Below are 14,736 nucleotides of genomic sequence, written 5' to 3' on the forward strand. Positions count from 1 at the left end.
AAAATGTTGGCTCCCTGAGGACAGAGAGTTTGTTCTCTTTACCCGTAATATTCCCAACACCAAGAATGGTCCCTGGCACATACTTGGTGCTCAGAAGTTACTTGTGACAGATGATGAATTCTACCCTTGGACTGTCTCAAAAGCATGGGCGTTGGTTATTTCTCCTTCAGCACTGAAGGGAGTTGTGAAGGCAGCAGCAGCCTGTTTCCTGGCTGTACAGTTGCCCCATTATAGTTCTGCTGGCAGCCACTCTCCTTCCCCTGTTTAATGGCTGTAGGAAGGGGAGAATTTGATTGATTATTTTTGCAAACTCAAACTACCCTATGTGCACTAAAGGTTGAGAGGAATAGTACTCCTCTAAGTTTCTGGAGGGAATTGTATCTAAATGAGTAAGAAGCATAATCTGTGTTTTGGAAAAACTGGATTGAGTTCTTTGTGTCATCTGGGAAGTTTTATACTAAGTTAAATTAAGTGACTTTGAACTTTGAAGTGTCCACATCCTAACGTTTTATTAAGCTTAATTGGGTTTGTAGAATATTTAAAGACCATCCAAACTCAAATGGGAGATCAAAATGAACTAATAGGTTGATGTAGACTTCCCCCTGCCTCCTGCCTTTGTGCTGCAGTAATGAAAGTGACGCATTCATACCTGTGGATGATGAGCACAAAAGCCTGGCTTTCTGGGGAGTTTTGGTGTGTCCTGATGACTGCCCTGGTCTGAACTGTGCCATGGCCCCTTCCCTGTCATCTGTGCTATGAACCTGGCTTTCAGAACCATCCCCATCTGTCTCTGCTAAGGAGGCTTGCCATATAGTAAAATTAGTTGGGCTCTAGGCAGACTTGTCAAAGTTTGTTTGATGGAGCTTCTTAGGGAAGAAATCTCCAATTATTGGACATAAAATCCAAAAGGTTACAGAATCTGTTAGAGATGGAAATGAGGAACAGTTTGACTCTATTACTCATAGAAGTTTTGCACTCATTTCATTGAGCAGTGGAGTAAGGCAGCCCACCCTACAAGATGCAAGGCCAGAACTTAATTTCCACAGGTCATCTCTTCTCCTATTTGATTTTCACTGGTACATTTACTTTTCCTATGTCCATGGAGAATGGTTCAGGAAGTAGCAGTGTCATTACTTTCTTTTCATTTAAAATGATCTTTAATTATTAAAGCAATATTTGTTCATTTGTAAAAACATTCAAAGGATATAGAAGTTTACAGAGTAAAAAGTGTAAGTCCCCTTTTAGAAAAAAATAGAATTCTATTTATAGAATACACAATATAGGTACACAATATCCCACAATTTGCTTTCCCCCTTGCCAAGTTATAATGGATGTCTTTCTCATGAGTACATAGCTGCATGGTATTCCACTACATGAATGTCCCATGAGTTTTTTAGCCAATCAGCTATCAAGAGAAGCTTGGAATTTAACAGGTTTTAACCATTACAAAGAATAAAGGTGAAGGTCCTTGTTTTTTACATATTTGTGTATTTGTGAAAATGTCTAAAACCGAATTATAGGGCTTTAAGAATATATGCACTCTACAATTCTCCATACATCTGTGACTTCGTGTCATCTCTGTTAGACCTGCTTGGCCCCCATAGACATTTTATTTGTTATCCTGGCTATAGATAAATGCCTAGAGGTAGAATTAATGAGTCTGAAAAAATTACAGATATAAAATCCTGTTGTTAAATGGATCTCCAGAATATTTATTTTGGAGTAAAGTCCCTTCATTTTGTTGCCAGTTGAAAGGCATTATTGTGAGAAATCCAGGGCATGAACCCAGTATTGTTTGATTATGTTTATTTTATATGCAGAGAGGCAACGAGTCATTTCCACGCCATTTCTACTCAAATAAGGGGGCCAATTCACTGGGAGCCAAGGGCTGCACATAAATGGAAATATTTAACATGATTCTGATTTTCTTTCATAAGCAATAAAATAAAATACAAACCAACAAAATGAGTATAATGCTATAAATGTCTTTGCACATACCTGACCCAGGGGATGGTGCTGACTGGAGAAGCCACAGTAGTGTTGGCAGTAGGGGCAGCGGTGCTGGTGGAGGGGGTCGTGGTGCTGGTTTGCATGATTGTGGTTATTGTTAGCACATTATTCCTGTGTAATCATGTCTAGTCTGAAGTTTGGTGCAATCCTACTGGTTTTCCAAATGGGTTGCCATATTTTAAAATCAGAAACTGTGTTAAGTTTTCATGAATGGTTCACAGCATTGTTCTGGGGTTTTAACTATGCCTCCAAGCGAGAACTCAGTTTGTCCTCAGGTTCTTCACCTGGATGGCAGAGGAGGTTTGGCACCTGCAGGTATCTTTGCTCAGAACAGATAGGCTGCTTTGCGTCAGGTCTTTTCCTCTTTGCCTGCAAAGATAGACTCACAGCTTCACTTCCTAAGAGCTATCTTTTATGCTTTCTGCTTCGTTAAGAACTTGCTTTGTGCAGGTTTTTATTAGTCAGACATTTTGAGCTAAAAGCTAACGGTGGCCAGGCAGGAAAAGTGAACAGGGGACAGCTCTGTGTAGGAAGGTCAGTGGTGACCACTTTGGGCCTATGAGTTTGCATCTTCTATTTTTTTTCCCCCAAGAGAGTCAGAATCTCCCAATTAAAAAAAAAAAAAAAAAATCCCTCCTCCCAATGTGATTCCGGTGGGAATAGTGTAGAAAAGAGCTGGGGGAATGAGAGAGGCAAAGCAAAGGCCTCTGTGTCTGCTCATCTGCCCCAGAAGCCCCCTTGCAGGAGCTGTTGATGGATGAAATAACTGCCTTACTCAACACAAATGAGGACAGACTAAGGCTATACAATGATAATATATATTTAAACATTGGAAATAAACCATCACGTAAGAACTATAGTCTTCCAGTTATATGTCTCAGTTAAGAGGTTACTCATAACTAAAGCAAAATCTTAATTTTCAGTCAGCTATGTGCATTTACATTTTTATCCATTCATTTACTGAGTTGTAATATTCCAAGCACTGTGCCCCATCAAAGCACAGCCATCCTTTCCCTTGTCAGGTGGATGGTCTAGTGGAGATCAACCTCACAGGTATAACCACACAAGATACTAGTTAACAACAGCTGCAATAATGTCTCTGAAGGAACCGTAGGGGTTCTTGACCCAGTCTGGCTGAGTGGAGGAGACATCAGCTGGAAAGACTTTGTGGCCACATGTTGAATGTAATTCATCTAATACCATGTCTGCATTTAACTCAGTCATAAATTGGTGGCTGAAGGACTGATTTCACCTGCCAGAAGAATTTTGTTTGGACTGTGTGGTATTGACCCACATGCCATTTAAAATGTGAACCAAAGGATTTTAACCCTTTTAATTTCTTGTTTTTCTTCCATCTAACCCTCAAGTACAACTCTGGGAGGTGGGTTGTACTTTATTTCAAAGAATTCTGGCCTCATAATAGAGATTTGAGAAGGCAATAGAAAGTGAGAGATCCAAGGTTTTATATGTGTTCTCTGCTCTTTAGGAGCCAAAGTTTAGGAAGGCTAGAGAGGGTTCCCTTTGGTTTCCTGGCTATAGGCTGTGCCTCTCATCCCAATTAATTACCACCACAGACAGTAAGAGAGTGTCTGCAGCCTGTTCTTACCATTGGGTGGGTGGGGGGCATGCTGAAGTTCTTTCAGTGGTGTTTTGATTCCCAAGAAGAGCACACTCTGTACTTCTGTGCGGATGAGGACAATGGTTGCCAATTTGGTCCAGACCTGGATGATCTTTGTCCATATATGTGTAGCAAACTGTAGCAAACCCAGGCCCACGATGCTGCCAGTCTCCCGTTTCAAGTTATTCTCCTCTGTCGCAAGTTACACACCGAAAAACAAACACCACCAGTGCCATATGGGTTAAAAGATCAAAGACCCCAGTTTTGAGTATATTTCTAGCTGACTTTACTTCAGATGTCTTAAATATGTTTCTGAAGATGGGAAGCATGGGGCATTAAGGAGGTAAATCACATGTGTGTGAGCCATGCTTGTGGTCTGGGCAGGAGGGTGAAAACTGAAAACCACTGATCCGTGTGTTCCTCTTCCTCTCAGGTTCGCATCTTCACGTACCTCATTGGAAGAGAGGCTGCTTTTGCAGACAATCTCAAGTGGATGGCCTGTGCCAATAAAGGTAGGTCTCCCGATGGGTTCAGTTCTGAATAACTTCTCCGTGGATGTGTAGAAACAGAGACAGTCACGAGAAAGTGGAGCGTTCTATCAGAAGGCTATGAATTCTAAGATAAGGTCTGGATGTTTCTAAATGATTATGACTGACTTGTAACAACTTCTCCCAAAATGTGTTTATAAACTTTGAGGACATAGTCAAGTGGAGTGGTTAAGCCTCTCCACTCTATTGCTTAGTAACTGAGTAACCTTGGAAGAATTACTATGGCAGAACCATTTACCACGCACCAAATATCCATGTGCTCACTCACCATTCCCAGCCCCTTGCACTGGTTCTGGCCAACAGGCTTTAAGCAAAACCAACCTGGGTCATTTATGGGCTAAAGCATTTAAGAGCTGGTTTGGTGGTATCTATTCTTTTCTGCTCCTATGAACTCTGAAGCTACATGATGGAATAGATGAAATAGCCTGGGTTCCTGAGTGGTCGCATGGAGCAGATGCCTTTCCGCTCACCCTGTCTTCTGCCATCTGCCAGCCCATGATGGATATATAGTCTGTGTGATAAACCTTTGTGTTAAGCCAGTGAGATTTCCAGTTTGATATGTTCCCATAGCATAACTTAACCTACATAACTAATTAACTTAGTTAACTTTAACCTGCTTCAGTGTTCTAATCTTCAAAGTGGAGAGGGTGATAATAGCTTTTCTTTTTGATTTTTATTGAATATAGGGTTAAAAAATGAAATGGTACAGATTAGGTGCCTAGTTCAGTGCTGAGACCTAGTAAGTGCTCAATAATTGTTAGCTTTTCTACTTTCACAGATTAATTTTCTACATTGACAGGCCCTGATGTGTGTTGGAAACAATGCTTTAGGGAAGGCACAGGGAGGGAAGGAACAGGGCCTCCAGTCTTATGAAGGGCTTCTTTTCAGTCTACACACAACCAAGAAGGCAAAGCAAAGGAGGAAAATAGGTGGTATATTCTAGATTCCTTGAGTCTTAACCCAAACTCCTTGAGTTCAAATCCAGCCTCTACCAAACACCAATCACGGTGGTGGATGTTACCATACCTACCTGGGTCTGAGTTATATCACCTACAGAACAGAGATAGTGATGATACCTGCCCCAGTCAGATGCTGTGAGCATGAATGAGGCCGTGCAGGTAAAGCTGGCAGCTTAGTGCCTGGCACAGAAATGGCCCATATGATTTCCTAGTGTTATATTGATCTGTGGTTATGTCTTATCTCTGCTCTGAGGCTATACAGTCCCTGAGAGTAGCCTGTCACTCTGATTTCCTCTTGAGCACTCAGCCCAACCTCCTGCTCTATGTAGAGTGGCTGCTTCTTTAAGGTTTGAAAAATGAGCAAATTGACTATAAATACTAATAAATGAAGATATGTCCTGTTGCACAGTAAATTGGTATTGGTGGATGTAGGTGGTCTATTTCTACATTGCCTGTTATGCCGTCCTTTATAAAAGTTCCAATATATGTATGTTAGTGGAGGAAAGAGGACTCAGGGAAGGGTTGGCAGGTCTCAGCTTTAGTTTTGGTGACTTAAGACAAAGTTATTTTAGTTGCAAGCAACCAAAGTTGCTCCCTGAAATTAAAAAGAAGAGTGTTTTGGAGAGAGAGGAGAGTGAGTCAGAACGCAGAGTGGGAAGGGAAGCTTATGTCTCATGAGAGACCAGGGGCTGTGTTTTTGTTTTTCTTTTCCTTCTTGGTTTCTTTCTACATTCCGTGGCATTCTTCTTCTCTGTAGATAGACCTTCTCTGCTAGGGCATGTACATGTCAAAAATAGCTACCTCACACTGTGCATACCCATCTATCCACACAACACCTATTGTGGAGAAAGGAGAGTTTATATCTTATCCAAAAAATGATTCTGGCACCCAGCTTGGGACAGGTCTTCCCCTGCGGAATTGCATGTAGGCAGAGGTAAGGCCACAAAGAAAAATATATGTGCTCTGCAGGTGGATGGACACGGGAAGTTCTCAGGGAAAAGGTGCCTAGCCAAGCAAGTAAACCTCTGCCTCACTTTCCCTTTGCTTGGCATTGTGTTTTATTATCTGCTTCTACTTGGAGAAATCTTTGAAGCAAGTCTCAATTTCCTCATCTAAAAATGGAGAACTGCATGAAAGGTTTGAACATTTCCTTGAAACTCTAAAATAACATGTTCTGCAATTATTTTAGTTTATTGGCTGGCTCACCTCACTCAAAGGTATCAGTAATTCTCATTGTCTCAGAGTAATGCATTTGGCTTCATTTGAAGAGGAAATATAGAAGGAAAGTAGGCATGAGGAGATGGAGGCTGAATGGATCCTAGGTTGCCTCTGAGAAAACAGACCATTGAGATAATTTTTGGAACTTCACTGACATTTGAGTGAGCTGCACTTTCTCAATTTTTTCCTTGATTCTGTGGTCTTGAAAGAAAGAGTTCCTTTCCATTTTTTAATTTTTAAAAGTTTTCATGTTACTCCTGCCACATCAGACTGCAATTCTTCCCATCAGCGAGTATGCATTTAGTCATGGGTTATTGTTTTTACCACTGTCTGTGTCCAGCTGATGGAAATTACTCAAATTGAAGTCTTGTCTTAATCAACTAATATTACACCATAATTTAGTTTTAGTCATTGTTTATAAGAATCTTTGAAGAATCCTTTTGAAGACAATTTAGTCAACTCAGAGTATTTCGGGGCCTGGCCATAGAATATAGCCCTTTAGATTTATAAGTTCTGAGCGCAGCAACTTGGAAAATTCAAGGAGGTAATAGTAGCTGCTTAGCTGGCCCGGCCGCTGGATTCCTCAGTGATTCTCCTTCTCTTCCTGTCCAAATCCAGTTGTTTCCTTCCCTGCCAGAGTCAGTCCCTCACAATAGTTTCACCTTCCTCCTCTGCTTCTCTTCTAAAGGGCCTTGGGAATAAAATGTCATTGTTTGCCACTCTTCAAAGTAGCAGTTGCCATCAAAATGTCAGGTTCCAGTCATCTGTGCCCATATAAACATCGGCTTCATGTTGCATCAGTTATGGGGTTTAGACCAGCGTAACGTCGGTGAGCAAGTATTCTTCTATGGTCATTAATTAAATCATTGTTTATACTCTCAGATTGTTATAGTATGGAGGCAGCATAACATTTTTCATCTCAAGTGACATGAGGTCCAGGGAGGGCCCGCCCCCCTCCTTACATATTTTTGCCCTGACTCAGCCAAGTTCTTCAGTGAAATGAAGCATTAGCATTCGGGGACCAGAGCAGACCCAGGGAAGCCCAGGGAGAAGCCTGTTGGCTGACTGACCCTAGGGAGGAGCAGGAGTTGTCAGGAGCAGCTCATTGTCCCTGGGTCAGTGGTCAAGGACTTGCTATCCATGTGAAACTTCTTGTTTGGAAGTATGGTAGCCATGGAGACAGTTCTCAGTCAGTGGACCTCTGGCACTGCCCCCTGTAAATGGATGTCTGGGAATATTCATGCCCTCACAGGAGTTCTCTGCCTCCTCCAGTCCACTAGCAAAATCCAGAGAGGCCTGGAGCTCATTGGTTTGTCTCATTTTATGCATAACTAGGTCCTATCTTGAGGCAACCAGCCCTAATGAGGCAAAGCAGCAAACCATTTTAAATACATTAAAACAATTATTGCCACTGTAGAATGGCTTATGGAACTTAAAATTCTGCATTCACACTATTGGTTAAACAAGTGAACTGGGAAAACTGAAAAGAGGGGCCAACTAGCCCAGATACTCCATAAAGCCTTGATGACCTTCTGTAATGTTCAGTGTGCCAAGCTTTTAAATAAGCACTGCCTGATTCTCCTTCAAAAATCATGGTGAATGGAGTATTTTCCAGCTGTGCAAATGAAGAAGGGTCTCTGTATTTGGTTCTCAACTTATCTGTCATCATTAGATCGAATGGAAACGCCACGTGAGTCTGTCTTGTTTATCTACTCAGCCTGTCCCTCGTTGATAGGCTAATGGTCATTCTCTCCTTGTTTGAAAGAGAACTGGCGGCCTGAGCCCTCCTTGGAAGTTCAGACCCATAGCCTTTTCCCACTAGAAATCTCTTAACCTCACTATACCTTTCCAAGTGTCAAATTTATGAGGCCAGAATGGTTGTTTGGAGTAGGGAAAACCTGGCAATTAAAATTTTTTGCTGTTTCAGAAAAGGTGGAAGAAGGCAAAAATGACAGTTATTCAGGTACCTTTGTATAATTCTTTTTTTGTACTCTTCAACCAATTCCCCAACCCCCAGCCCCTGGTAAGCCTCTTTAGACTCTGTTGCTATGATTTTCACTTTTCTAGATTCCACATACCAGTGATATCATACAGTATTTGTCTTTCTCTGTCTGGCTTATCTTATTTAGCAAGATGTACTCAAGGTCCATACATGTTTTTGCAAATGGCAGGATTTCCTTGTTTCTCATGCTGAATAATATTTCTGTGTGCGTGTGTGTGTATACACTGTAACTTTTTAATCCATTTATCCATTAATGGAGACTTAAGTTGTATACATTCTTTGTGTAGATTCCATAGAACTTGAGAATTTGAGTGGAAAGGGTAATAGTTGTGAAGATGAACATGGTGCTCCTATTGTTAATAGCAACTAAGGATGACAAACTTCTTACTAAGTGCCAGGTAAAGTGCAAAGTACTTTTATGTGTTATCTCTTTTGACCCTCCTTAAAGCTGTATGAAATGCATGAGAAGGAAACTGAGACTCAAAGAGACTAGCAGCTCGCCCCAGGTTACCAACTAGCAGGTGGCAGAGCCAGGAATCAGGCCCAGTTGTTCCAAAGTCTGAGCCTAACTCTTCACCAGGATGTGAGGTTGCTTCTCTTTGGGGAGAAGAAAGTCATGGTTCATAGAGGACTATTTCCCATTATTTGAGAGAATCTAGGAAAAGGAATCTAGATGTTGAGAAAGGACTTTAATGGTCTATAGCTAATAAAGACTGGAGCTGGGATTTATAACCAGCCTGTGTGTTCCAGAAATTGTCCTGCTTCAGCTTGTGTAGGCATGTGGTCCAGTTTCTGACATTTTACAAATGGAGATATTAAGGCTCTCCGAGGAGACGAGGCAGGGTGGAATGGGGCACAGCGATAGAGCTGCCGGCAAGCCAGCATTCCTAGCTCCACAGTGTGATCCTTTAAACTAGAGGTCCCCAGCCTTTTTGGCACCAGGGACCAGTTTCATGGAAGACAGTTTTTCCACGGACTGGATGGGGGAGGATGGTTCAGGCGGTAACACGAGCAATGGGGGGATGGTTCAGGCGGTGAAGAGAGCAATGGGGAGCGATAAGGAGCGGCAGATGAAGCTTCACTAGCCTGCCCGCTGCTCACCTCCTGCTGTTCGGCCTGGTTCCTAACAGGCCAAGGACCGGTAGCCGCGGTCCCCAGGGATTGGGGACCCCTACTTTAAATTATTTTTTCTAGCATGAAATTTGAAATTAAAAATATAATATTATAGACTTGAGGACACGGGGAGGGGGAAGGGTGGGCTGGGACAAAGTGAGAGGGTGACATGGACCTATATATACTACCAGGTGTAGGGTAGATGGCTGGTGGGAAGCAGCCACGTGGCGCAGGGAGATCAGCTTGGTGCTTTGTGACCGCCTGGAGGGGTGGGATAGGGAGGGTGGGAAGGAGATGCGGGAGGGAGGAGATATGGGGATGTATGTATGTGTGTGGCTGATTCACTTTGTTATGAAGCAGAGACTAACACACCATTGTAAAGCAATTATACTCTAATAAAGATGTTAAAAAAAAAAGAAAAATGTAATATTATTCACACACAAAAAGACTTGCTCCTAAGTCAGAGGTTCTGGCTGATTCTGATAGCTTCACATTTGCGAGCCCCCTTCTCCAGGTGGCACGTGCCCACTGAGGCCCCTGGGCTCCCTGCGCTAGTGGCTATTCTCTCTTTGGTCTTCTCTTTCCAACTCATCGGACATGTGCCCTTCAGCTCTCAGGGCCCAATAGACCTCTTACTCGTTCTTTGTAATGGTCCAAAGAGATGTGGAGGTAGAAAGTTGTTTATCAATGGTTCATTTTTTTATAGAAAAAAAGTGATTTTCAGTAGTGTGTGATGTTGATGGGGAGGACGAAGATGGGACAGAATATTGTGAGGGTCTTCCAAGAACACTGTTGTTCCATAAGGGGATGCACACCAGGTCTTGAGGCAACCAGCTCTAATGAGGCAAAGCAGCAAACCATTTTAAATACATTAAAACAATTATTGCCACTGTAGAATGGCAGTATGGCCACTATGCCCCAGTGCGTGACCAGCAACATCACTGCCTACCTTATTGCCTTGGGAAGACTGGGACCTGATCACTGGCTTTCTTGTTTTCAGCCTGCCTTATGTCAGAGGGAAAAAGAGTTTTTGAAAAGACTCAAGGGTGCAGTGCCCATCACACCAAAAGTAGAACGAGGACCTTACCCAGACCTTACCGGTGAGGTAGACAGCCATGGTCTCCCACTGAGGAGCAGACTCCGGGGTCCCTCAGATCTGGTGTCATTGCAAAGTGGAGTGTTGAATGATGTACTGATGGAGCATCTCATGCAGAGGCACCTCTTAGACAAGGGACTCTTAAGAAATCTCTAAGTAAGGGTAGGAAAATATCAGAAATACAAAGCACCAGGCTGCATGTGGTTTATCACACTGAGTAGTTGTAACTCAGAGTTCACAGGAGGCTCTGTAAGGGAATAGGTAAATAAATTGATGTTATGGAGAAAAATGATCAGATCATTTATAATAGGTGGCTAATTTCAGCATTAATTACTCCTTGGTAATTACCAAAAGATTGCTGATTCTATTTTCTAACATGATATATGAAGTCCAAAAAGGCACATTAAAGAAGAGAATAAACATTCAAGAGCTAGAATTTAAAATAAATAAAAAGAGGTGAGGGAAGGCCGGGGGGGAAAGTGGCCAGTTCAAAGGATGCAGAGGGAGGAGGGAAGCATCTATGGTTACAGGCAAAGAGTCCAGCCCTCAGCGACTTCCTGTTATCCATCAAAAGGTACATTTGTTAACTAAAACTTATATGAATAACATTTAAAAACAAAAAGAGACTCTTTCAGATAAGTTTTACGATTTAATGGGTTGGGGTTAGATGATCTGATTTGCATGATTTGCATTAAGCTTTGCAGTGTACATTATTAATATTATCTTTGTATTTCTAGCTTTTCTTACCTTTTATACATCTGCATTTATGGTCTATATATTGAAATATGTTAGAACTGTGGTATGGGTTTTGAGTAGACCTTTGGTGCTAACTACTGTGCATTTGCCAGGAACCTCATAGGGCAACCACATATTTCCCCACCCCAGCCTCAAACTTTCCCAGCCACAGAGATTCAAACAGCCCATTAGGGGTGTCCTTACAGAGGAGGACCATGCTGTCCATGCTCTGAGCAGCTGCCATGCTGTCCTTTCCCATTACAGGAAGAGGCAGTGTCTTCAGTGGTTAAGAGCAAAGGTTTTGGAATCAAATGAATCTGTATTCAAATTGACCCAGGACAAATTACTAAACACTGTTGTTTCTGTTTCCTCCCTATACAACGAGCACACACACATGTTGAGCTGTTGTGTTACCCAAGTGTAGAGCGACAGTGTGAATCACAGTAAGACTTTGGTGAATGTCCTTGCTTCAGTAATGGCTCTCACAGAGCCATGTGCTGGTTCTGGGAATATCTCTCTGGACAAGACAGGCACCAGCTTTTTGTGACATTTCCTGGAGCCAATATTCCATTGGCAAGAACAAAGTAAACAAGTAAATCAGAATTCAGCATTGATGAATCTTCAGAAGAAAGTGAAAGCAAGGTGAAGCAAGAGGAAATGGGTTCAGACAGCTAACCCCTGAATGATCCCAAGAAGGCATCCGTAGAAAACTGGATAAATGGTGTGCCAGGCAGAGGGTACAGTAGGTGCAAGCGCCTGGGGAGGGTCAGGTGGATGAACTTGGTGGGAGGATGGAAGGGGATGAGTCCATCCAGGTAGGCGGGGGCCTAGTGAGGGAGAGTCTTAGAGGTCAGGTAAGAAATTTGGATTTTATTCTAATTAAATAGAAGCTGTTTTAGGATTTTAGGCAGGGAGATGATGGTCTGCTTTATACTTTAGATGGTCTGCTTTATACTTTCCTTTGACTGCTGTCAGGAGTCTAGATAACAAGGAGGGGGATTTGTGGGGTGGGGGTGGTTGTTGCTATACCCTGGGGGAGAGACAGTGGAGTCTGGAGTAGGGTGGGAGCAGTGGAAATGTGGGATTGGACTTGAGACATATTTTAGAGATAGGGCCAGAAGAACATGCTGGTGGATTAGCTATGGGGTGGGGTGAGGAAATGATGGCTATCAAGGATAATTCTTAAGTGTTTGGCCCAGTTGGGCAGTGGCATCATTTGCTGAGGTGGGAAAGACCCAATGCGGGAGGAATAGGTCTGGCCAGGGAAATCAGGAGTTGGCTTTGGACGGGTTCAGTCTGAGAACACTGTTAGTCATCCTTATGGAGGTGTCAGGTATACTGTTAGCTATAGGTCTGTAGCCAGCTTTTTGTAACTTTTCATAACTTTGATTATGATAGCAAGGCCAAGTGAGGATGATCCCTCAGCTCCATCCCCTTCCAAATGTGTGATTGTTTTTCCTTCCCACTCTCCCTCAATGCTGAGGATCTGTCTCTCCCATCCCCCTCCTTCTATTTATTCCCTCCCTTCTCTTGGCCCTATTTTGGAAAACCCAAATCAGGGGTTTTTACTGTTGGCTTTGAGGATTAGAATGAAAACACAGACAACCAAGAAAAACTCCTCCCAAGAGAGGCTGTGTTTACTGCACATTTGGTACAGGAACCCACAGTAGGAATACTGCTATACTGTGAATTGCTCACCCAGGTATCCTCACGGTCCAGGACCATGGAGTTCTCTCCTCTTCTTATCAACATGGCAACACCTCTCTTGGTTTGTCCTCTGTGTCATGTTTGTCTCTCTAAGACACTTCATGCAGAGCCAAAGGTTTACCTACTAGAGAAGAGCTGAAATGTTTTCTTTCTTATTCAAACACTGATTGTAGTCGTGGTTTGTGGAGGGATTATAACTATGATGCTTGCTGTCATCCAGCAATCTTCTTTAAAACTTCTTTTTCCCACTGTGCCTCTAAGAGGGGCCACCTGGAAGCCTTGCGTGAGCAGTGACCCAGATGGGCATCCCTAACTGTAGTGCCTGACCTCTGAGGGAGTGCCAAGGTACACATGGGCCCTGCTTCAGAGCCCTGAGCTAGAGCAGGGTCTCACAGGTCTTTTGGGCTCAGTTTCTACTGGGATGGGCGAGGCTCTGGCCCTGGCCAGGAGGGTGGAGTGGACAGGAGTGACAGTGCGTGTTAATTAGCACTGTGCAGAGCTGTCACCAGGAAGCCAGAAGCCACATGGTGCCAACCTGGTTTGGGGTTGGTACAACAAATTAAAACCAGCTGGCTTTTGTTTGGAAATGCCCTGGGAGGGTCCTGGTCCTTTCTGGACAACAAAAGGGCTGACGCTTCTTTACCCTGAGCCCTGTATTAAACACTAAGAGGTTCTATAAACACTACAGCAAGTGCTGTGATGGATCTGGCTTCAGAGGCACACATATCCTCTCTCATTTGTTGGCAAGTAGGAGGTGGCATCAACTTAGTTATAAAGGTCCTTATTTAGAGGCATGGGGAGGAAACATGAATCTGTGTCCATCCAGTGTCCCCCTGCTTAAAATGCTTCCATGACTAGTTGCCTGTAGGATAAAGTCTAAACTCTTCCCCAAGGTCTTATATGATAGTCCCTCTGCTAATTCCTCTGATCTTGTAGCACCCTACTTCTACTCACTCTCCCTGAGCTTTTTACTCCAGCCATTCTGAGTTTTTTTCAGTTCCTAGAATGGGTCTAACTCTGACCTTGGGCCTTTACTTACATTCCTTGCTTTGCCGGACATAATCTTTAACCCCCCTTCCTCTAGCTAACTGGTCCTCATCCTTCAGGGTTCAGCTGTACTGACCCTTCTTCGGGGTAGCCAAGTGATTGGCTGTCCATGCTGTGTGTTTCTCTATAATGTTGACTGTGCTATTTTATAGTTGTCAGCTTACTCAGACCTCCCAGGAAGCAGGGGTCATGCTCATCTAGTTAACTCCTGCTCCTCCAGTGGTGGGCACCAAGAAAGCCTTCCATAAATGTTTGAATGAAGGGCCCCCTCCTGGGGATCCAGACCTGTGCTCAGTTCAGCCCTTCTCTTCTAACATCTCCTGACTCCCAGCAAAGCCAACCCCAAGCTGAAGAGGAGCATAGCAGTACCTAAACTCGAGATCAAAATGGCCTCTCCACCCACAAGATGATAGCATGTTTAGAACTTTTTATGTTACTGAGAAACCATGTCTACCCAGCATATTCAAATGGCAGGTCTGGTAACTACATGAGGGTTTGAGCTGGAGTTTCTGCCTTAAACACACAAAGAGCAAAATTCTGTAGAAGCAAAAGGAATAGATTAAGATACTTAAGCCTGGTTTCACCTTCTGTATTTGCCACTTGTTACCGGTGAGAACACGGCCAAAACACATATGCTCGGTCTGCCTCAGTCATCTTATCTGTAAAGTGGGCAAGTTATGCCC

The 14,736-nt window shown here is 43.2% G+C and overlaps 1 protein-coding gene across 1 annotated transcript in view; it reads left to right on the forward strand.

Moving 5' to 3' along the window:
- Positions 1–14,736, forward strand: part of CACNA2D3 (calcium voltage-gated channel auxiliary subunit alpha2delta 3) — a gene marked incomplete at its 5' end in the record, with an annotated part of 768,939 nt that overhangs the window by 496,114 nt on the left and 258,089 nt on the right. The window contains one exon of the mRNA XM_082664450.1: positions 4,062–4,140. Within this exon, the coding sequence (XP_082520576.1) occupies positions 4,062–4,140 (79 nt within the window). The remainder of the gene's footprint in view (positions 1–4,061; positions 4,141–14,736) is intronic.

This window comes from Grampus griseus, assembly GCF_964374135.1.
Source record: "Grampus griseus genome assembly, chromosome: 10".
Lineage (NCBI taxonomy): Eukaryota > Metazoa > Chordata > Mammalia > Artiodactyla > Delphinidae > Grampus > Grampus griseus.